The 25,576-nt window shown below is 39.9% G+C and overlaps 1 protein-coding gene across 5 annotated transcripts in view; it reads right to left on the bottom strand.

The window, feature by feature from the left end:
• Window positions 1–8,640: 8,640 nt before the first annotated feature.
• MAN2A2 (mannosidase alpha class 2A member 2) overlaps window positions 8,641–25,576 on the bottom strand; it is a 2,415,216-nt gene continuing 2,398,280 nt past the window's right edge. For all 5 annotated transcript variants that reach the window (XM_044078268.1, XM_044078266.1, XM_044078269.1 and 2 more), the window contains one exon: window positions 8,641–10,134. In XM_044078268.1, coding sequence (XP_043934203.1) covers window positions 9,979–10,134 — 156 coding nt within the window. In that variant the 3' untranslated portion in view covers window positions 8,641–9,978. The remainder of the gene's footprint in view (window positions 10,135–25,576) is intronic.

The raw sequence follows: 25,576 nt of genomic DNA, 5'->3' as shown, positions 1-25,576 counted from the left end.
CCAAAAGCAGCAGCCCTATAGGAGGAATAAGAAGCATTAGTATATTTTAAAATGTGCTTTGTAAGAAGAGAAGCAGATGTAATAGAGGTACTTTTTTTTTATTTTTTATTTTTTTACTTTAGAAGCGGGAAGGTTAATGAGTGTCTGATACAGGAGTCTGCCTAACACTCACAGATACCTTGACAACTATCTTTTTCTTCTTCCTGACAGGAGAAGGTGAAACCATGGACCATGAAGACTGGAAACTGCTCCACCATTAAGCTATAAAAGAGATCTTGAAAGTGGACAGCAGAGCCTGGATGAGTTAGTATACAGTAGCGGTTCTGAAGTAAGTAAACCAAAGACAATCCTCCCGCAAGCACAGTATCCTGTACACAAATACGCAAAACCTGAATGAAAATCCTGCCAAAAAAAAAAATCAGCATTTTTCTCACAAAATGTTCAAATAAGTATTTATGTATACACTTCATTAGAACTGCAATGAGAGTCTAAAAAAAAAGTAGTTATGTACTTACCATCCATTTTCATTCTTCCTTAATCTATGGGTTTGGATCCAATATTCAGATCTGACTCAGCCATTATTCTAGCTCATGGCCACCAACAAACTCTCAAGCTCCTTATCTACCCACAATGCACCACCCTTAACATCCTTCAGGTTTTGTTTGCAGCTTGACATGAAGTCCATAAAGAATTGTCATAATTAGAGTTCAACACATGGGACATGTGGTGCCCCAAGAATTTCATTTCTCCAGAATTCACTTGTGATAAATGGAGGGTGGGGAGTTGAGGAAGAATGAATATGGACAACATAGATGGAATGTTATGATAAGTACATAACTTCTTTATCTGATGTTGTCAATTTTCGTTCTTCCTCAATGCATGGGACAAAGTCCCCAGCTATCTAAATTCATGGGCAGAGTTTAATAAAGCATATTCCTAAGAATGGGTCAGGCAAAGGTCTCTCTCTCTCTCGAGACTGGCTCCAATTTGCAATGAATGATAAAGGTATTAGGATTTGACCAAGTAGTTGTCCCATAACTGGACTTCATGCGTAGTCTAGAGTGGAATATAGTGGAAGTGATCACAGGTGTAGTTGAAATAGCCTGTATTGGTTTGTTAGGAGGAGATTCAATGTAGTGGAGACAAAAAAATATGTCAACTGCTTGGTTATAGTTACGTTTGTGACCAATTTGCCCATTTTGTGATGTGTCAAGGAAGCCAAGAACTGATCTGTCTTCCTAAGTTGTTAATTCTGTGCTGGTAGAAATGCCAATATCTATAAACATCTAGTAAGAACAGCATATACTCTCTTTTATTTGGAAATTATGGGAAAAAATAATGGCAGGTTAATTTGGTTGGTTAATGCTTGATTCTGACAATGCTCTCAGTAGGGAGGAAGCAATGGTATGTGAAGTGCTCCTATCTGTGTGGGAAAACAAGATGGGGACTTACAATATAATGCTTGAAGTTCTGACATTATCCAATGGACATAAATGCAACTAAAAAGAATGGTGTTCCAAAGAATTTTAGATTACATTTTGGCTGTAGTTTGAAAAGAACACTGTGTCAGAGTTTGCTATACCAACTGTATATCCCATGGTGGTATGGAATCTTTGTAAGGAGGTCTAAGTAGAAGAAAAACATTAACAAATGCTTTGCAAAGTTTAGAGTAAGCCAGAGAAGAATTCCTAAAATCTGCATAGAAAGAAAGGTTGTGAGTAGAAGTTAGACATTTGATAAACTAGCACCCTCTTAAAACAGGGTTCCTATCACATGATCGAAAATTCTAAACGGCGAATGTGTATTGAGCAAACCCGATTGGTCAAAATATTGCGCACGTAACACGGAAATCGCCATAGGGAATATTTTCCTTTTACTTCAATGCAGTGCGATCTCGGAATAGGAATATTTAAGTAGTGGGGGTGTGGGGGGTGCAAGGGGGCTTCCCCCCTGCCTACAGCATTTAGGTAAGTATAGTTTTTTTATTTTTATTTTTTAATTATATTTTTGAAATTTCAAACATCGCTCATATGGTGTCGACCATATGGTGTTCGATGTTTGAAACTTTCGAAAATGTAATATAGACCCCTTAAAATAAACTGGCAAGAAATTCAAGGACAGCATGTATCAGACCTGGGAAAGGTTTTACCTGATACTGCTCTACTCAACAAAGAAAAAAAATCTTCTCCATAAATTTCTGTAGAGATTCCTTGCATAGAGTTGTTATGGGAAGGTAACAGAATGGAACGGACAGGTGAAAAAAAAAACATAGGTTACCCAGCTATTAATATAATGAGAAAAAAACACGCAGTCAGTTTTAGGTTAGAGATGTTCACAGGTTCATAGATTAGTACTAGGCTAACTGTCCTTGCAAGCCATTTTAAGCCTAGCCAAATATCCCTTGTGAGACTCAAACTCTGCACCTTTTGTTTGTAAGGCAAACACCTTAACCATTAGGCCACCCTCCCAACCCCTTTGAATCATGCCTGTTAGATGAGACAGAAGTTCTGTAAACAGATCTAAAATTGAAGATGAGTAAAAGAGAGGTCAGTAAGGTACAGTGAGGATGTATTTTTCTTCAAAGTGGCTGCTTTCTGAAGTAATCTTAATTAAGATGCATTGTTAAAGTGCCTATCACATTTTATATTCTTCCACCTTGTTGTTGTGCATGTTTAGTCTACATAACTGTTTCTTCCACTTAAATATGCAATTTAATTTGCCTCAAGTCTGTACTCATGGGCAAAGAATGAAAAATTGTCCTCATGATGATAAGTGAATGAATAAACAAATAAACCATGTCCATCACTTTGTTGCTGAGACACAAGCCATGAGGAAGTAAGATGGACCTGCTCAAGTTGACAGCTATCACGCTGAACTCCCTTGAAAAATGGGCTAAAAATATGGTCTATGTTAAATCATCGAACACTTAAAAAAGCGAACAATGATTTATCGAACCCATGTACGCGAAAGCTTACAATCTTGAATGCTTAGAACAGTGATTTTTTTTTTCAAGGGAAAAAAAATCGCTGTTCCACAAAATAAAAACATTTTAAAACATTACATAAAGTGGGGGACTTTGCCCTCCACACCCCCTGATGTGGGGGGCTGTGCCCTCCACACCCCCCCTACTTAAATATACCAATTCCGACATCGCACTACAGTGACGAAAAGGGCAAAGTAATGGAAGCGGCCAAGCAAATTCTTTCCCTGGGAAAGAATTTGCTTATATTCCATTTCGCTATTTTGCCTGATAGACAAAGCAGTTGGAAGAAAATCGCCCATTATACCTTCAGTATATGAAAGTTGGCCTCCTTGGGGGACAAAATGCCCTGGACTGTATTCCCTGGGAATTATCCACTCCATTCAGTCTGGGAAGCATCCATGGTCACTGTGGCCTTGGGCAGAGAAAGAAGAAATGACGGGCTAGTACAGTTGTTTTGATTGTAAAGATAACCTTTGCCTGAGTTACTCTCTTTATTGACATAGGTTGAGAGGGACTTTATCATTGTGTTCACAGCATCTATTCTTAGTAATGAAGTAGGAATATTGCCATTGACATTGACCCCAGAACTTGCAGTCTCAATCCTGCTTATATTTTGGTACTACTAATTATATTGTGAGCTATTGTTTACACTCTGTAAAGAGGTAGCGATGCTAGGATAGACCCCATGTTGAAAAATTGTTCCTATAAACGCTAATGTGTAGGTCGGTTAGAATTGTGGCTTGTTATTGATGGCTATCCCAAATTTTGTACAAGCCTGCCACACTTAGGTAATGAGCCTGTCTTCCCGAAATGGAAACAAGTGGGATCTTTGCAAAGTTATACTTGGTGAACACCCTGCAGGCTGTGGTTAGGCCAAAAGGCTGGACTCTGAACCAGTAATGACTGGCTCCCAGTCTAAATTGTAACTACTTCCTTTATCGTCTTTTCATTGTATGTGATATTACTAATCCTGAAGGTCAATTGATCTCATCCTGATGTCTGCTCAGGAGGGAGAAACTGAACTGAACCAAGACTAATTAGGACTTTGTGTGCAGAACAGAATTGTTCAACACACCGAAACTTAAAATCGATCACTAGTATCCTATTTTATTTACGCACTAGATGAATCTTCAGTTACAGATTCTATTGCTCTAGAGGAAACTTGTGAACGACTCTAAGCTGCTTCTTGAGTAATGGGGGTGGAAGGAAAAAAGGGATGATTTAATCTTCAGCAAAAGATTATCTGCAAGGAAGCATTCTTTGTTATGATTAGCCATGCTTCCTGCTGTAGAGATACGAGTTTCCTGACTGTCTGGTGAGGAAGGCATTGAGGTCTCCTTTCAGGAGCACTGGCAGGGTCTAACAGAAGAAATATCTCTTCTTGGATTTGCAGGAGTCCTCTGCCAGTGTGTGGTTTTTCAGCTATTATCACTCCCTTCTGTGTCTTGGGGTGAACTATCATTGTGTGTGTCTTGTAAGAGACCCTGAGACTTCCTGTAACACATACTTAGACCTCCTGATTGACTACTGGGAAAAAAACATTGAAGGGATGGAAAAAGGGGAACCCAGGCAGATAGGATCTTTATGTCCTTACTTGTGGGGCCAAAACCAAATAGAACTGTCAAAGGTAGCACTGACGAAAGATTACTTGAAAGATAGCACAAAAGTATTGAGGCTCATCCAAGTATGTACAAGTGGGTAGGATCCAAAAATAAGTCTTTGCTATGATGTACGAGAAAAGAAACGTAACTGGGGGGAAAAAGCTGCCCCCATTACTCAGAACAGGAGCTTTCAAGGAAGGAAGGTAAAGTGTCAGGACCAAACCAAAAAACTCTTAGATCTAGTGTTCCAGACTGATTCTGATCCAAGGGTATCTAAAAAGAAATAGTCAAGTATATCTAAAGAGTGAATGAAAGTACGTTTCTTTTATCCAATTCCAAACCCCTTTGGGGGGGGGGGGGGTATTCACTAGCCAGGCAGGAAAAGGGAGCAAATTAGACTTGGCAGATGCACTCACAAATCTATCAGAGGGCGGAATTACTAAGATCCCCATCTGGATTTGATCCACAGAAAATTTCCCATCATCTTATCCACATCCTGAGAAAAGCTGAGTGGGAAGGAAAAAATGGAAGGAAAAGAACTAATTACCACATCAGCCGAGCCCGTCGGATCTGAGTAGGACTTAGGATCCAAAGAAGGTTCTAAATTTTTTTGCATCCCAAGAGTTTGGATGCAAAATCTTTCAAATTCTGTGGAACAAAATTTGTCTGTTAGATCTGATGGCTTAGGAACCAGTGAAGAAGTAAAAGCTAACCTATCAGATCTGAGGAAGACCTAGGGCGCAAAGAAGCACTAGGGCTTTGGAATCAAAGTCTTTCAAGTTTTACTCTGGAGTTAAAATTTGTCTGTCAGAGCCAAACACCTACGATGCAAAGATCCATATGAAAATCCAGAAAGTTACATATCAGTTCCAAGGGGAAATTAGGATCCAAAGAGGACTCTAGGGGCTTTGGAGTAAAACAAAATCCTAGTTTCTCTGGAGTCAAACGTCTGTCAGATCAGAAAGCTTAGAATCTGAAGGAGGCTGAAAATGGTTTGGATCTGGAGAGCTTGGATCCAAAATCATTCCATGTCTCTGTAATAAGACTTATGTCTGTCAGATCCGAAGGCTTATTATCTAAATGCAGGAGTAACAGTAGACCCGTGGGATGAGAGGAGAACTTAGAATCCAGAAAGAGCCCTAGGGGACTTTGGATTCGTAATTATTTTCTGAAGATAAAAATGATGTCTGTCAGACTTGAATAAACTTAGGATTTGATGACAGGAGTCGAACCAGTTGAATCTGAGGAGGATTAAAAATCCGGAGGAGATCTTAGAGATGTTGGATCTGAGGTGGCTGGATCCGAACACTTTCAAACTCTCTCTCTTCTTTTTATTAATTTTGGTTTATAATGAAGATGAAGCCAAAGAATTTGAATACCTGGACCTTTTAAAGGAGCCTTGAACATCAAATTCAACAATGTTCTGAGAAAAAGGTAGATAGCAGCAAAACTTTCAATATCAATTTATTTCTTTTGTTCGAGTTCTGAAGAACTGTATCGTCGGGATCCAATGTTGGTTGGATTGGTCATAGCTTCAAATGCAGTTTTTTGTTCTTTCTTTTTGGTTCTGAAGAAGCAAGGACTAGAGAAGCCAAGAAACGTGACCTTTTGGCATTTTGCATGGGTGGGTTGAGCCCCAGGAATTGCTTCAAAAAAAAGATGTCAGTAAAGCCTTTAACATCAGCTTGTTCTTTCCTGTCTGTAGAAAGTCGCAATAAAAAACTGCAGTTCTAAACAATATACACCAATATTGTAGCAATGGAATTTTAAAGAACAACAATAAATCTTGTATATTAAAGAAATATCGATAGTAATAAAGCACTGACACTAAAAACGGAAAAATAAAGCTGTAAAATAAATTGTCACAATCGTGGAGAAAAAGGGCTGGTAAAAGACAAAAAAGCTTGGAGATTTCCTGCATTAATAGTTATGAAACAGTTCTAAAGGTAAAAGGATGGAGATTTTTCCTAGAAGTAAAGGAGAAAGTCCATAAACTCGACTTCAGATTAAAACTGAAGAAATAGTAATTTGTTAAAATTGGAAAGAAAAAATAAGACAAAATAACTTATCTTTCACAGAAAACTTGAGAGCTGAAGGTGACCACTTCTGAACTCTAAAGTGGCAAATGAGATCTGAGGAATGTTATGGGTGGTGCGTTATGGGTAGGAAAGGAGCTTGAGCGTTTCTTGGAGACCACGAGCTAGAATAACGTCCGAGTCAGATCCAAGTATCGGATCCAAACTCTATATGTTGAAAAAGGAAAATTGACATCAGATCAATGTATTTCCTAGCTAAACCATAAATTTCAGTCTAAAACACTCATATTATCCACAGAAAAATAAAATTAGCGGAAGATTTTATCCCAGTAAGAGACTAATCTGCCCAGCTTTCAAGAATCGCCAGCTGACTAGCAGTTCCATAGAGCTCACTGAAGTACAGCTCTTCTATGTTAAAAAAGTTCTAAAGATTTTGTGCTCCAACTGTCTTTATATGGAGCTCTGCTCAAGATCCTGACAGCTGGAACAAATGAAAGGCACTCTTTAGCTTTGCAAGCTGTCTGGTTACAAAGGGTATGATTCATTTAAGATACTTCAACAGTGATCTGTGCATGAGCATCAAATTTACACCAGGGTTATCTAGTACAGCCATGCTTAATTTGGAAGGCAGTTACTATCAGTGCTTGAAAAAGATGTCAAGAACTTTATCTGCTTGTACTTAAAGCTGTACAAAGCAAGCCATGTTATGGTCACTGTGATCATATATCTAGTATTGTTCATATATTGCTATTAACTGACAGAAACTGGGTGCAGTAGCATCCGATGGCACTGTAGTCATTATCATGAGTTGAGATGACAGTGTGCATATATTCAAATGCTGTGTTGTTTTCTTCAATTCTAGTATTTAAATGGCCCCTGACAAATATGGAAACATTGTAATCTGTTATGTTAGCTCTGCAACAATGAAAGACGGAAAACCCTGGTATCTGTGGTATGCTTTTTGTGCCTTTAAACCAAGTTTTAGTGATGGCACAAATGTCAATACCATCCAAGAAGAAAAAGGTAACCTGCTAAGACTTTTATAAAGTAATTAAGCTACTGCTACCACAATATTTTGTTGTGATTTTCTATCAGATTTAATTCTGAATTATAAAAAAAGAAAAAAAATGACATGGGGGTGGAAAACTTCTTATTCAGTGTATGCATTCCTTTGGGAGAGTGGTACAGCTCATCAGATGCAGAGTAATCTTGTGTACATAGAAATAACAACAGGACATAAAACAGTAACTATTCATTGCAACCTGAGTGTCACTACATGATTACATCATTTTTAATCCACCCCCCCAGGATCTTTCAGACAGCTCCTTTACCTTCTCCCAATTAGCCTATTTGCTCCAAGGAAAAGAATTATCAGGCTATGGAAGGGACTTCTGGCCTCTTCACTGCTGCCCAGGAATCCCACTCAGCTCAAACATCCAACGGAGAGAATCTGGTAATATGTTATTAACCCAGCTTGCTGGTCCTGTGGGGCAGCATACCATTTTACCAATGATTGTTAACCCTCCCCCATGCCTCTTTTGAGCTACACTAATGGCCGTCCTCTGAAGAGAAGCATGTCTCTGCATGCTGAACACACTTTGGTTTACCAGCGCAAATACACTCTCCAGTGCATACCCACAGGCCAGAACTCTACAGAGTGTAACACCTAGTGCTCCCAGTAGGTGTCACCGATGCAGTGAGCCACAGATACGTTCCTCTCCCTGGGATATCTGAACTGGGTCATCTGCACTACAGTCAAAGCTTTTTCCCCACTATAGCACAGAGCTGCCTACTATGTGAACATTTTTATTTAAAAATGTCTCCATTTTTTTTATTTTTCTAGTTTGACACTCCTCCTCACCTTATCTCAAATACTCTTGCTTAATTGCTCTTTCAGTCTGTCCACCTATCTGCAAAAATAACATTCCACCTAACACACAGAAGACAAAACTGATCATTATTCAAAGTAAAACTGTTGTAATTTTCAAAGAAAGAGAAAAATTAAAAAATATGTTCAGAATCAGTTCATTTAGTTTTATTACAGCTGCCCCCCTGGGCCAAACATATATTTAAACATTGTGCAATCTACCACAAATTAAAAAAATCACCTCTCCCTCTTTTTGCTGTGTTTTACTTTCCACAGTTTTGCCTTGGATTAAAGTCAAATCCCAGTCAACACTACTGTGCATACATAACAAAAGACAAGCATATTAGGAGGCAGTATCAAGTTAAGAAGGCAAACGTAAAACCCAAAGGCCTAGTTTCAAATCTTGCCAGAATCATTTATTGACTGTGTGACCCTGAGCAAGTCACATATCCCCATTGTGCTTTAGTACCACTCAGCTACTTAAATGGGAAGAACATGAACCTTTAAAAGAAAAAGAGATATTGCTTCTTAGATAAAGCAGTTGCATCAGTAACATGGTAACATTTGTTAGAGTACATCTCAGTCTTCTGAGATGTGATATGACCAACATATACCAAAGTGGAGAACTTTCTGACTTCTTATAGAAGTTAACACTCTGACATATGAACAGGGGAGTATATTTTGTCAACAGTTTCTGCTTTCTGTCTGGTGCACAACTGCCAAAGAAATAACACAGCTTGGTTTGTATGCAACTTCACTGCCTTCCAAGTGGCCTCAATTCTCCCTAATGTATAAAATGATTTAAAATTACATGTTGCTTTTGAAACATAAATCACATATAGATGCATGTACAAATTAAATTACTGTAGGAAACCCATGAGGACAGAAAAATAAGAGGAACATCCATTATCCACAGACAGAATTAAATTAAATAATCAGTTGGTAAACACTGTGGCAGTTGCAAAAGATGTCACAATCATGCTAGCAAACATTCACCATTATAGTCTTCAAAGTGGTTATACAGAGATGTGATGCTCTGAATGCTCAGTGCCAACATTATTCATAGCAGTCTGCATTAGTACATGAGGAAGGCTCCTCAAAAAACACAGTGACACAAATTAAAAAAGAAACATATTACATCCCTGGCAGGTTGCTGAACAATGCTTGTAAACATAACAAGGAAGCTGTCTGTTTTGTCCAATATGAACTGTGCAAGATACTTCATCACTCCATGCACTGAAACTGTGCAGGACCTTCCAATTTCTTCAGCACAATGTGATGATTTTTCAGTCATTTACTAAATAATTTATCGAAATGGTTAATATTGACCTTTCCATATGTCCTCAATTTCAATTAGTGTACTTTGTCTTGGTTACTCACATGGCAGAAAGTTAGAAAATTGACTCTTCCCCCTCAACTTGGGATGCTGCCATCAAGTTTTGTTAAACACATATAAAGACAATCAAGACTACATATTTATTTTACGTCCTGTTAGCAAAGTCGGATTCTGAAGGTGGCAATTTCCATAGGTTCTATTTGAATCAAGCTACTGCTGAAGTTATAGGATGCAGAGGTAAACAGGAGGGAGAGAGATGCAGGCTGGATGCTTCGGATGTCCAGACCTTGAAACAGGCCATTTAGGGACAGCTGCAAATAAAAAAAATGTGATATGAGCTAATTAACCAGTAAAGCCACTTAATATATGCTGTCAGAAGACCAGAATACCCCAATGGCTTTTCCCCAGAAAAAGAAAACAGTAGCCCCTTTATTTTCAAGTTTTTGTCCACTATAAAGATAATCAGATTTTAGATTCTATTAAAGAACTAGTTAGCTAAAGCATTCTCTATGGTACAAAGGTAACAGATATGTTCTTATAGTATCAGTAATTCCATGAAAGGACTCTCCCTGATGAGCTCTTGGTTGGGAATTTTTTCAATAATCAGAATTCAGCACTTTTTTTTAAATCCCACATTTGGGAATGTCCATAAGCATATACCAATGAATACTGAGAAATAACACACTGGCTACATAACTCCATGGGCCTTCAGAGCCCATAACTCTGCCCTATGACACCACTGAGTACCTTCTTGTCAATTAATCAATAGCAATGCAGCAGGGTTGATGCTACATTATTAAACAAGTAGTATAACAACATACTTATATAGATATATATATATAGAAAGAGATAATTGCCTGATTTACAAGGAACTCCAACAGCAGCAGCTGACAGAAGACCTCTCACCAACTGTGGATATGGGTGGAATTATATGACTATGAAGGATGACACTTTTGTAAATCAGCTGGTAAAGTAAGAACACATACACTGTAAACTTTCTTAGACTTATTGTTGGTGAGGCTGAATTCTGAGCAGTGCCACAAGGATGAAATGAGCATGAGGATCACAGGGTCACATAGATGCAGAACTCAAGTGGCTAAGCCCTGGACACAAATATCTTAAATATGGCTCAACTCCACAACATGCAGTCAAAACAAAAATGCTTGGTGAAGCTGTGTACTGAAGACGTTTTTCATGGCAGAGTTCACAACTGAGACATTTTTAAGTAAACACTGGAGGCAACCACTACTCTAGCACAGCAGGATATGACTGTACCATTTACCAGTGGGTGCTCACGGAGTGATGGCAAAAATACCACAACAGGCCACATGAAAATGATACACAAGGCAACTGTTAGCCCATTCCTTCCTGCATGAAAGGATATTGAAAACTGGTCCAGTGTCTCAAAATTACTCCCCTACTCCAGGTAATACCTATACTGCCAAAGAGTGAACATGGTATGTGACTGACCCTGTCTCATGTCGTCTCTGCGGCAAAAGAAAACTGGGACCTTGGTGGGCTGTGTCAGGGAATCCTGTAAAACCACCTTTATGAAAAAGCAAGTTCTCATTTTGAGAGCTACTCTAGCATTCTGAAAGACTAGGCATGGTTGTCTGTAGGTAGCAGCCTGAATCATAGGTTCATAAGTACACATGCTGAATTGGCTGCCTGACCAGATGAGCAAGGCACAAAATAGGCTTACTCTCCAGGGCCTTCAAGTCCAGAATTACACTTTCCAGGGGCAACCACTCACTCTGCACTGTACAGAAGCCAAGTTGGGTTACCCAGCCAGCAAGTAAAGCATCCTGACATCAAGATCTGAGACATATTTGGTCCAAGTAGTGACAGGAATTATCCAATATATGGTGTGGTGAAATGGATATAACACCATGAGAAGACGAGTGAGCATCTGTTGGCACTGAAGCCACTGACACTTCACAGTCCACAGCAATATCTACATCCTCAAGATGACACAATGGAGCAGTGGCAACCATACGCCCAGATGACGCAGAGTCTGAGCCTAGTTTTTGGTCTGCATATTCACAGAAACTTCCAAGTTATGACCTCCAGGGCTCTCTCCAAGAGTAACAATGACCAGAAAGGAAAAATACCTATCTGTGGACCTATGAAGCCTGTTCTCTGAGTAGTCAGCTGAAAATGTATCACAATTTACAGTCACTTTCAGGAAATACAGCAAAGGAATCCATCATTGCAGTGATATTTCTAAGAAGTTTCTATCTGGAGGTAACAAAAATCATTTATCAAGGCAGGGGAATAGATGCAGATTCTCCTCCTGCAAAGCTTCCGCCATCACAGCCAATACCTTAGTAAAGTATGTGTACACTAAAGAAAGTCCAGATGGTGTCACTATACATTGAAAGTGATGCCCTCCCAAATATCACTAAAAGAATCTTCTGTGTGGACCCTGAATAATGATGTGCCAAAAGGCATTAATCGTATCTGGCAACACCATCCAACTGTCATTCGTCACTAGTGGCATGAGACACTGAAGCGTCACTTTTTCAAATGGATGAACTGGATGAACTGTACCATGGGCAGAAAAACAAGTTATGTACTTACCATAACAGTAGGTCCTTGCTGTCCTTCTCAGTCTGTCTCAATGAAGAGTTACATGGATTTGAACAGACCCGAGGCCAGCAATATCAGTTAGTTTCTCCAGAACTGGGACTCCTCTCCCAAAATGCACCACAGTGCACAATCCTTACCATAAAAAAAGATGTTGTAGTGATTATTGTTGCGGTATTCCAAAGTTCTGGCTTATCTTGCCAAAAAACAAGGATGTCCGGATGGAGTACCAAAGCCAAAACCTTACACACAGCCATATGTCGGATGTATGACTTAAGCCTGTGGCCATAAGAGTATATAAGCGAACCTATGAGCATGAAACCTCAGACTATCTTGAGGCCTGGAAACTTGCAGACATCTGAGGACGCAGGACACCCCCCCCCCCCAAGAGAGGAAGGTCAAAACCTGGATAAAGACACATAAGGGAGGTGGATGGGTGGGAAGGATTAGTCAGGCTGATTTGTCTGGATATGGAAGCTTCCCAGGGTTAAAATCCTTGTTCTGGTTTATCTTGAAATCTCTTTCTAGGTATATTCTTAGATTCCCCAGAAGAGAAAGAGGTAGGATAGGCCAAGTGATAGTTCTTGCAAGGCTACAAAATGGTTGGCTGTTTCAGGCCAAATAATAAATCCCAACGTAGAGGTGAATCTAGTGGCTCAGTCTTAATGTACTCAGTGAAGCAGAGTGTACCTTCTAATGAAAGATCCAATAACCGATGCTCTGGAGTAGGCTTGCACTGCATCATACTCATCAAGTATGTTATGTCTAGCAACCTGAGAATCCAGAGGTACCATAGAAATGGCCTGCTATTTAATGCTAGGTACTTGTAGTGAGGGCAAAATTTTGATCAAATTAGCCAGAACAGACAGTAGATATTTTGTCACTTATGTTTTATAATTCAAAGCTCTGAAAGCCAGAGTGGAAAAGGTGTGTGCACTTTTTCCAAAACTGTCTATTGCTCTATCTTTATCTGAGGCACAGACAGTGCTAGCAGGTAATAGCTTGAAGGGATTGTTCATAGAGATTGAAAAAGCAGAGAGATCTGCCAAAGGGTCCTTATACAGGAGAGTACATTTGTGTAATATCTTACCATAATGGTAGATGTCCTTCTCTTCACTGTTGCAGAATTGTTTACAATATGGTTCCCTGCCAAGAGTGGCCTGACATCTGGCCAGTATACCAAAGCATTTAGGTTGCTTTAAGGTACACAGTACATCACATATATGCTCCCCACATATTGTGTAGGGCATAAAGGTGATGTCTGGACATACCATCCTCAGAAATGACAGCGCCAGCAGGACTGCCAGTCCAAGGGAAAAAAAAAGAGTTAGCCAGTACATTCAGAAGAGAAAAGAACCAGGGGGAAAGAGGGAGGGAGTGAATACTGCAACAGTGAATGGAAGGACAACTACCATTAGGGTAAGATCTTACACAATTGTTCTATGTCCTTCCATTTCACTGTTGCAGTATTCTTTACAATAGAGAGAGTGCAAACAATCAGGAAGAAGAGGAGAAGGAAGATGGACCAGCGGAGCTCTCCAGGAACCCATGGAGAACGGCTCTGCAAAGCCAGCTCTAGCTCTGGAAATCACATCTAACCAATTGTGCTTGGTAAATGTATACACAGAAAACCAGGTAGCTGCCTCAAGAATAGACTCAGTATCCAAACTCTCGAAAAAAGCCCAGAAGAAGCCACAGCCCTAGCAGAATGAGCCTTAACAGGAGAAGAAAGGGTCTTGCCATTGAAGGCATGACAAAAAGAAATGGCTTTAGAAATCCAAGAAGAAATAGTTTGCTTGGAAACAGCCAAACCTAAGGATCTAGGATGAAAGGAAACAAAGAGCTGACCAGATCAGATTTCTGAAAAGTCTTAGTCTTATCCAAATAAATTTTGAGTTGTCTATGTACATCCAAGGTGTGCAGGACCTTCTCACTAGCATATTGCAGAGAAGGGGATAAAAGGGGCAAATGAATAGAATGATTAAGAGACAACTCATTCACCACCCTGGGCATAAAAGAAGAATTAGTACAAAGGGACACCCTTTCCTTATGAAAAACTAAAAAAGGACAAGCACAAGGGAGTGAAGCTCAGATACCAGTCTGGCAGAAGTAAGGGCTAACAAAAGAAAAGTCTTCCAAGAACAATGCTGTAAGAAAGCTGAAGCTGCAGGCTCAAAAAGAGCCTGGGTCAAATTTTCTAAAACAAAATTAAGATCCCAGAGAGGAGGGGCAGGCTTTCTGGGAGGTCTAATATAAAGGATGCCTTTAAGAAACTGTTTAACTTCAAACCCAGAAGTTAAAGGAGGTGATAAAGGCAGACAAGAAGAGATAGCTAAGTGGGCCTTAAAGAAAAATAAGCCAACCCAGTACTGAGCAGTTCACAAAGATAAGACAGAACCAAAGGAACATCCATGAAAAGTGGATCCAGGTCATGAGAAAGACAATAAGCAAAAAAACTCTTCCATTTGGATAAGTGGGATTTCCTAGATGTGAGCTTCCTGGCCCCCTGCAGGACCATAAGCATGTCCTTAGAAAAAGGTGTCTGTGTGGAATCAAACACCTGTCATCTACAATGCCAGTTGAAGGGTGGACAGGTGAGGATGGATGAGAGATCCCTTTTGTTGTGCGAGTATATCCACCCTGTGAGGTAACCTGTGATGACTGGCCATGGCTTAATGTAGAAAAAGAGGGAACCAATGTTGTCTGGGCCAAAAGGGAGTCACTAGCAAGATTTTGGGGTATTCTGAATAGGACTTTTGGAATTATGGGAAGAGAAGGAAAGGCATAAAGACACATCCTCTTCCAAGAAAAAGAGAGGGCGTCCACCTTCCAGATCAGAGGGCCTGGGACTCTGGGACAAAAAAGAGGAAGTTGTTTGTTCAGAGGAGAAGCAAACAGATCTACTTGAGGAGTACCTCACTGGTGGATAATGTCCAGAATACATGACTGTGAAGCATCCATTAGTGGGATTGTGTTATGGACCTGCTCAGAGAGTCTGCCACAGTGTTCTGACCTGAGGGAATATTAACTACCTGAAGAGTCATATGGTACTGGATAGCTAGTTCCCACACTAGAAGAACCATCCTACAAATGATGTTAAGGTCTCATCCCCCCTTGCTTGTTGCATACCACATCTCTGTGGTATTGTCTGTAAACATCTTGAGTGGCCCTTGGGAGAATAGAGGGTAAAAAGCCTAAAGAGCCAGCAGAAGATCTCTCATTTCCTTAACACTGATGTGCTATATCCTTTGTTGAGGCAACCAAGGACCCTGCACCTTTAGAAAGTCAAAGGATGCTCTCCATCCCATGTGTAAAGTGTCTGTGAACAGCTGCAGAGAAGGAAGAGGGAGTTGAAAGGGGAGCCCTGGATTGACAGTCAACTGCTGAATCCATCACTGAAATTCCAGCTTGAGGCATGGAAGAAGGACTAAGACATCCAGGGGATAAGAATGCTGAAGCCAAACTGACTTTATAAACCAATGAAGTTTTCTCATGTGGAGTTTGGCAAAAGAGAGCATAGGAATGGTGGAGGCCATAAAACCTAGAGCTCTCAGAAACTCTGTTCCTGTATTTAAGGCCAGAGGAAGAAGGGACTGAAAGAAGGAAATGAGAGACAAGGCCTTGATAAGAGGCAGGGATACCAGCAATTCAATAGTCTTTATCCTGCACTTCAGAAATACATGATCCTGTGATGCAGTCAAAAAGAACTTTTGAAATTTATAATGAAGCCCAGACTTTGCAGAAGGGAAATGGCAAAATGAAGATGCTGCAGTAGAATCTCTGGCGAGGATGCCTGAAGCAGGAGATCATCTAAGTAGGGAAAGATGTGTATCCCCCTTAGCCTGCAAAAAGCAATCACAGAAATGAGTCATTTTGTGAATACCTTTGGAGTAGCAGGAAAGGCCAAAGGGTGAGGCAGAGAACTGAAAATGCCAGGAAGCAACAGAAAAATGTAAAACCTTCCTGAAAATGGGATGAATAGGAATGTGGAGATAAGCATCCTTGAGGTCCAGAGACACTAGAAAAACCTGAGGAAGCAGCAGAGGAAAGAAAGTCTGAAGGGACAACATACAAAAGGAAGGGACCTTCAGAAAGTTGCTTGAATGAGAGAAGTCCAGAATGGGTCTACAAGTGCCTGGGAACCAAAAACATTCTGGAGTAAAACCGCTTCCCCTTCAGGAAACTGGAACTTCCTGAAAAGTTCCCTGAGTCAAAAGATTCTGAAGCAACCCTGGAAAGAAAGCCAACTGTTCCTGAGGGAGCTGAGGAATGCCCATGAAAGGAGGAAGAGATTTCCAGACCATTTAATACCCTAGGTGGATAATGGACAGAACCTAAGAATCCTAAGCAATCTTTAACCAAACTGGAAGAGAAAGGCAAAGACTAAGAGAAATGACTATGACTGACAGGAACAGGGCAGTCAGACACCGCCTGGTTTGTCAGGAAAAAGAGATTTTTGTGTCAAAGGAATCTGGGTAGCTTTAGCAGGAGGAGCCCATTTACCCTCCTTTTTGCCATTGGGAGGAGGGCAAGACTGCCTACGAACAAAGGCCAGTTTATCAGGGTAATTACATTGAAATTTAGGCACAGGATAAACAAAAACATGTTTAAGTTCCTTTACAGCCATGCCCTTATTTTAAAGACACTTAAATAAATCTGCAGCATCTGAATCAAATAAGTGTTTGCTATCTAGAGGAGCATCCATCAACTTAGCCTTAATATCACCAGGCAAAGGTTGAAGCCAAAGCCAGGAATACCTCCTCATCACAGAATCAAAAGCAGCAGCTCTGGAAGAAGCATCTGCTGCATCATAACTGCACTTAACAGAATGGTGAGCCACCCGAGAAGAGGTCTCCAATAAGCAGAGAGTAGAAGTTTTCCCTTCAGTGTCAGGAAGGTCAGAAATTACCTGACAGCCCTGAGAAAGAGCAGCTAAAATGTATGTGAGCATATGTGTCTGATAACTGAAAGCTCTACATGTCAAGGTAGCAGAGGTAAAAACCTTCTTACCTAGTATTTCCATAGTCCTGCTGTCTTTATCTGAAGGAAGAAGCTTTGTAGAGGGCAACAACTGAGATGGCTTGTCAAATGCCACAGACACCACAGAGAGGTCAGCTGAAGGACATCGATATAGTAATTTGCAATCCTCAGGCACCCTATAAAACCTGTCAGTTTTTTGGGGAGCAGGGGTCTGGGAATCTGAAGCCTGAGACCCAGTAAAAAAGGCATCCAATAAAGCAGCAAAAACAGGAGGGACAACAGAAGGTCTGGGACAGTCCATTGGCGGAAGTCTGTAGTACCTCTTCTGCACCTCAGAAACCTGGGCACAATCCCATTAAAAAAAAAAAATTCCATCATCCTGGAAGCTGTCGCCCCGAAGGAAATCTCTTCAAATGGAGTGTCAGGACTAGTGGACTCCTCCTGCTCAGAAACATAATCTAAAGAAGAAGGAATCTGGAATGAATAAGCAAAGGATTCCTCATCTGAATCCACCTCTTCCTCAGAGGAATCCTATTCACCAAGCCTTTTTGAGGAGTAGAGGACCAAAGTGGAGCAGGAAGAGAAACTCCCCAAGGAGGCTTCAAAGCCATAAGGGCATTAAACAAACCCTGAGAGAAATTCTGCCATTCACTCAGAGTCCTTAGGAGCAGGAGAAACATGCTTTGTTTTTTGTTTCTTTCTCAAAGGGAAGTCTGCCCTATAAAACTTAGAAGGTTCAGACATCGGATGACATACCACAGTCATAGTCGGAACTTCCTCTCTAATCAAAATTTGAGGAACACCCCTAGGCCCTTTGATAATAATCAGCCATGGCTCCCCATAAGCATCTGTAATGGAGGTCTGCAAAGCCTCCAGGGAAGTGAGTGAGGTCAGACCAAGACAAAACAAGCACTGCTCGTGCTGGTATTTATGGGAAATCTGTCTCCCGCATTGGCATTTACCCTTTCTGGATGAAACGGCTTAGTGAACCAGCAACAACTCGAGCATTGAGACTGACAATCAAAAGATGGCATTCAGACTGGCGGCACAGACATTCTGAGCATAGTACATCCAGACTTCACCTTTATGCCTTATGCTACATGCAGGGAGTATACGTGTGATGTGCGGCATACCTTAAAGCAACCTAAAGGCTTTGGTATACTGGCTGGACATCGAGCTGCCCTTGGCAGGGGATCCTTATTGCAAAGAATACTGCAACAGAGAAATGGGAGGACAACATTAGTTCTTCAGACACTTCATAAAATTTATCAGGTCTTTTAGGTGCCACTGGATGAAAATCAGGAGCAGGGGAAGTAGTAGAAAAAGCATCCAGGACAGAAAGAACAGGTTCAAGCACGGGGGTACCTAGCTCTAGTAAGCATGAATATCTTTTTTTGTACAACAGCGATTTGTCTGGATTACAAACTCTTTAGCCAAACACATTCGGCAATACAATAGTCATGGTTTTCTGTTTTTTGGTATAGATAAGGTTGACTTGAACCCAAGAGGTGATCCCTGGAAGGACATACTGGAGGTTAAAGAGCTTAAATGGCAGTTAAAATTAGAGGCATTACATCCACCTGGATTGAATGACCATCTAAGTATAATCAGTTTGTTAAAACTTAGATCTTATGTATTATATAGTAAATGATAATTGTGACACCATTTTTAATATACATTTTACTAAGAGAAACATTAGCATGTTAACAGCTCCCCATTTTGTAATTGCATTTTTAAACATTAATTTTAAAATCTATTATATATATATATTTTTTTTATATATATACATTTTTTTCACAGTTTAAGGACAATGTAGTAGTATAAAGTATTATAAATTTTTACTAACATGGCAGTTCACCTAAAAGCTTACTTTTTGGTTAGATTTACCTTTAAGGTTAAAAATTTTGACTTGATTGTTAATTTATTTGAGGGTCATGTGATTTAATTGAAAATGTATTTAAATGTTTTTTATGAGATGTGTGGTTAGATTCTGATGAAGTCCTATGCTACAACTGGATGAAAGCGCTTAATCTTTCTTCTTTTTTGCCTCAACGGCGTTTTGTCCTGGAAGTCTACTCGATTGGTTTTATGTCGATTTGTCTGGATTTCCACTTAAAATGTTTCATCATATTACATACATTGACTAAAAAGGAGATCTCCTCTACATGCAAATATGGGGATAAGGTGTCCTCATCATCAGGGGGCACTTAACCTGCGGAATGAATCTGGAAACAGTAGGCCAGAGTGTGTTTATCTGACTCACTCTGCCTCATCATACTCTAAGGATGTCTCCAGATATCTCTTGTCAGAGGCAGCAAAGGCATGAGATGATGAAACAAAAGATGGTAGTTTAAGAGCCAAAACAGACTTAAACAGGCCTAGGTTAAAATCTATCCACTCTTTCTCCTAGGATGTCTGAGGAGACTAAACAGCTTTGTTTTGTGTTTCTTCTTTTTGGGATTGATGTCTGCTTTAACAAGTCCTAGCAGGCTTGACACCTGACGTACCTTGATTAGTGACCTTGGTACTTCTATCCATACTAATATTTGCAGAAAATCCTTTGGTCCTTCAGAAACAATAAGACAGGACTCCCCCTTCTCACCAGCTTTAGTAAGGTCAGTCATATCGGATGTAAGGAATCAAATATCAAACTGGCCTCCAGCAGAGCTTTGGTAGCGGGAGCCTGAGAAGCAGTCGAATGTACTGTGGGTTCGGAAATCTCAGCGGGAATGTCTACGTCTGATTGGGCAGTCAAAGGATTAGGCCTAGGCCTCTTAAAGTTCTTCTCCAGACTAAGCATGACATCAGGAGTGGTAGGGTCCACCATTTTATCTTGGGCTGGGTCTCCAAGTAAGTATTAAGACAGGAAACTTGTGCACATATGGTTTTTGGTACAAATGAGTGACAGATATTACAATTTTTTTAACTGTGCTCTGCACTTAGGCAACACAGACGCTGGAAATGGAGATACTTCTACGGAATTGCCTACTACAACTGTACTTACCCATCCTAGCTAACATTTAATAATATCAAAAGACCAAAACATAAAAGAAAAACAAGGAAGGTTCCCCAAAGGAGCACTTATCTGCACCAATGAAAGCACCTGATACCAACGGTCATACACAGAACAGACTGACAGGTGACAGACCTGTGTTGGACTGGTGCCAGATAGTCTGAGGTTTCATGTTCGTATGTCACATTTATGTACCCTTATTTCTGTCGGCTTAGGTCACACAGAGGACGTATGGCTCTCTGGATAGTTTTGACTTTGGTACCCTAGCTTGACATCCAGGTTATACGGTGAGATAACTGCAACAGTGATCCAAGGAAGGACAATGAGTTTACTCCTCAGCAAAAGAATATATGTTAAAGAAGGAAAGGAAAATATCCCACAGATACATTTAAAAGTGGCCAGCTGGCTGTTCAACTACGGCTTTAGGTTGGTCCATTACAATACTCCAGAAACAACAGCAAGAAAGATGACAATGAGGAAGACAGAAGGATGCAGGGATGTTGAGACGAACAGAAAAGGACAACAAGGATCTACTGGTATGGTAAGGACATAACTTTCATATCTGATGTTGTCTTCTCTATCTGTCTTGACAGTTGGGACAGAGTCTCCAGCTGCCAAAACCCTGAGTGGTCTCATGGAAGGACATTTATGAGTATGATGGACCCAAACACAGCTGTGGATTTGGACTGAAGATCCCACTTATAATTTTTGACAATGGCATGCATAGTAGACCAGGTTGCTGCTACACAAATATCAAACAAGGGAGTGTATTTGAAAAAGATTGTAGAAGTAAACAGAGACATGGAATAAGTCCTTGGCTTAGATGATCTGCATTTGCAGCAGTTAATGGCAATTCAGAGACAAGCACATTAGACAGTAATGAGGTTTTTCCTCATTGTGGTTAACATGTCTTTGAATCACACATCTCTGCATCACGGAAACAGGACCTTTTTACAGCAGCCCTTAATGTAAGCCATGGTATTCCAATTCCTAGGATGGTTGGGTCCTGGAACCATGTAGCCAATATTTGACAAATGCATGCATCAACACTGAGCACTCACACCCCTTACCACAGGGATATGCTCAGACAAAGACCAATCAAGGAAAGTCTTCATTATGTGATTTTGTTTAAATACCTTTATTAAATCTTCAATTTTTAAGCTGCAAAAGGAGTTCATATATATTTATAGAAAAGGAAACACAAAACACAAATTTCATTACTGTCACACAGTATACATAACTTTAATTTTTACTTAAATTGATCCATTTCTGCCTTCTGTTATTCCTCCCTTCTCCTGGGAATTATTAAGCATGTATTTGTTCACACAAATTCTATTTATGTCTGTGAAATTTGCTTCTTCCCTTTTTTAAAGATCCCACCTCCAATTCTTTTATCTCCTTTACAATATTAAATACTTCAAACTGGTTTGCATTTTGATTTTGATTTTCTGGCCATCAATAGCATTAAACTTAGTAAGGCCTTACTAAGCCTAGACAAATTAAATCCTATATCTCAGCTCAAAAGAACCATTGCCTTGGTTACTACCATTTGTTCTCCCAAAAGTGCTGTCAAAGTACTCTGTAGGAATATTTTTTAATCTATCAACTCATTACATTCCCATCTAGAATGCTTCCAATTTCCCCTCTTCCTCACCAGATCTCTCACACTTACTATGATCTGAAGGAAAAATCCTCTGAAGTTTACATGAGTATAAAAATACCTATACAAGCACTTGCATGCAAAAATCCTAAACCTTATGGACTTTGCTGCAAACCTGGGGGGCGTACAGATTTTTTTCCACTGGCCTCCTGTCTTTCTTTTGCCATGTCCAGTCATCTACTGCACTTGTGCCAAACCACACCATTTTTTCATGCCCCCTGGATTTTTTTATCACTCGCTATTTTTATTTTTTAAGGGGTCTTTAGTTATATTTATGAGCCATAAATGCATAGCTTTAAAGTTCCCCTTCAAATGAGACAACCCTAATCACCATGTTCTGTGGGGAGAATCAACTTGGTCAACTGGGTTAACTTATAATTAACCTCCTTTACTTCAATACAGCCACTCCTTCTATAAGCCAATCCAAATACATCTGCTAATTATAGGCTACCCCTAGTCAATCTTCTACTTCTTTACCTCTGTTCTTCTCCCTCAGCATTTAACATTGCTACTTTGTATTCAGAAATTTGTGTACATATACATCTCTCTCTCTCTCTATCTATACAAACACATAAATTTACATACAATGCCTTTTGCATGTATAAAATAGATATGATGAAGCCCTACACATAGGGCAAAAGCACTCATCATCTGGCAGTAAAAAATACCCTTCTTTTCTATCAGAAGAACCACTTACTTTTGCAGTCTTTCTGATTTACTGAATTGAGCTTTGGAAGTTAGAACTAGTATGCCTAAAATAGTAAGCCTTTTATTTAAAAGTTAAGAAATACCTGGAACCCCAAAGCTGTACCAATAAGGTTTTCTCAGTGGAATCACAAGTGTGTGTGTGTGTGTGTGTGTGTGTGTGTGTGTGTGTGTGATCCATTCATTACTACAAATGTTCAGATTATTAAATGTAGTAACATAGCTAGAGCGAGGTGAGACAGGCAACTGCCCTGGGCTCAAAGTGTTGAGGGGGGGTATGATCAGTGGAACCCGATGTCTGTTTAATGCAGTATCAGCTTTTAAAAGCAGGCATTGCATTTGAGGTCAAATCTGAGTGCTGTAGCACTCAGTGTGTGGTCTGACTGTAAGGAAAAAGTATTTTTCTTAAACTAAAACCTGAGTTCTGTAGTGCTCTGTATAGGCAGGGTATAAACAGTAGCAACTGCTTGCTAAGCAGTTTGCTACAGTTTATATACAATTTTTTTTTTAATTAAACATGAGTGCCATAGCTCTCTGTGCAGACAGGATATAAACTGTAGCAACTGTTTGCTGCATTTTAAAAAGCAGTTTGCTACAGTTTAAAAATAATATTTTTTGTTAAACTAAAACATAAGTGCTGTAGCGCTTCATGCAGGCAAGGTATAAACTGTAACAACTGTTTGCTACATTCACTGAACTTTTTAAAGATTCACTCTGAATGAGGTTGATAAATTTCCTGGCATGTAGTTTCACAGGGTCACACATAAGCACTAGGCTAGCTGCCCTTATGGGCCATTTTAAGCCTAGCCAATGTTCCTTTCAAAGGTGGGGATCAAACCCTGTACCTCATGACTGTGAAGTAAACGCCTTAAACATTATGCAGACTTCCATGGGGCCAGCAAAAATTGGGGCAGGAAGGATGTTACAAAATGTGAGTTGAAAACCAATGGACTTAGTTAATCGAATTGAGTCCCTTACAGCTTCAGTGAAACTACCAGTATTAGTCTTAGATGTATCATTATAACATGCAAGAACAATGATAGTATAATTACATAAGGCCTTAATATTGTTTGCAATATTTGCCATGTTGCAACCTCTCAAACAGGGCAATGTATTTTTCCCCCTCTAAATCCTACGAAAATGTTCCTGAAGCCTCTTAACATTGCATATCTTGTTATAAGTACTTGGCTGGAATCTTTTTAAGTTGCAACTGATGGGTGTCTACCTCAGCAGAAGGGCTAGCTTCAGGATTGTTGCCAATCATCCTTGTTGAAACCCTGGCACATCTGTGCCTCTTTTCCACAATTTGATAATTATCAACCTCAGTACCCATTTCCTCTCTTTCACTACACATCACTCCACAACCTTTTCTTATTCAAAAACTGTTCCATTAGATCTCGGATTACCTTGGCGAGAGTTACAGCAGTGACGCGAAGGTTGGCTAAATTCTTCTTAACTATTGAGGGAACCAGATAACTAAATGTGTGTCTTGGATTGTCAACAAAAGATACATATGGAACATTATTTTCCTTATTAAGGTCATTTTCTGGTAACACTTCCTTATTAAAATACCAAGGAGATACATTTCAGGATTAACCAAATCAACATCTGTGTGTACTCCCATACTAGAAAAAATGAAAGTTATGTACTTACCATAATGACTGATCCTTTCATTCCAGTCCATCCAATACGGTATATGGGTCTGTGAGCCCCTGTGCAGATCCAATCTGGTCAGTTTAGTGCTCCAGCCTCAAGCCCTTCCAAATGTTTCTGTTCCATAATGCTCTGCTGCAACTGACTAATTCAGATTGAGTTTGATGCCCAATTAGAAGAAATCTGTACTGTCTTTGATTCAGGAATAAGATTCTCCTATAGATATACAGGCATGTGGACCTTTCAGAATGGAAACCCTGAAGAAAACCCAGGGCCAAGAAACAATCCAGTTTGTAGTGCTTGACAAATGTATGGATTGAAGACCAAGTGGCAACATGGCAAATCTTGTCCAGGTATAAGGACCTAAAACAGGTTGCAGACACAGAAACTGCTCTGATAGAGAAGGCGTTGGGCTTGGTTGGTAACGACTTATTCTTAGAGATATAGATAAAGGAAATACAATCTGACATCCATCTTGACAGACAGACTTTGGATACCTTCTTGTCCAGTCTATTTTTTTGTGAAAGAAAGAAATATCTGTTCACCTTTTCTAAAGAAAGCAGCCCTATGCAAACAAAAATGAAGTTGGCTGTGAATATCTAGTATATGCAGGATGTATTCTCCTTTAATTTGATAACTTGGAAAGAGTACAGGCAAGTGAATAAGTTAGGAACAGTTATTCTCTAATGTTACTTTTGGAAGAAAGACTGGGCTAGTTCTGAAAGTAACCCTATATTTTCAAAAAATTATGTATGTAGAAGCTGAAGACAGATCATGGAGCTCCCACACTCTACTGGCTAACAGTACTGTTTTCCATGACAAGCACTTAAATTCCACTGCATTTGCTGATTCAAATGGAGGCTCGGTCAAGGCTTCTAACATTAGATTTAAGTTACAGGAAGAAGCTGGATCCTTGATAGGAGGCCTTAAATGGAATATCCCCTTGAAAAGGCTTTGCACAACTTATAAGAAGCCATGGAAAGTTCTTGAAATTTGACATGGAAAGAGGAGATGGAGAGTAGCTGAACCATTATGGTAGAAAAGCTACATCCTGTTGAAAGTATGGAAGACATGAAGCACATAATTTCTGCAAATGGGGCTGCAATGGGGCCTATGTTTTGAGACCCAGTTCATATAGTAACACTTTTCCAATTAC

This window comes from Protopterus annectens, chromosome 7.part0, assembly GCF_019279795.1.
Source record: "Protopterus annectens isolate FY-2018-M chromosome 7.part0, PAN1.0, whole genome shotgun sequence".
Lineage (NCBI taxonomy): Eukaryota > Metazoa > Chordata > Ceratodontiformes > Protopteridae > Protopterus > Protopterus annectens.
The sequence above is the reverse complement of the archived record's forward strand: the minus strand, read 5'-3'. Positions and strand labels throughout refer to the sequence as shown.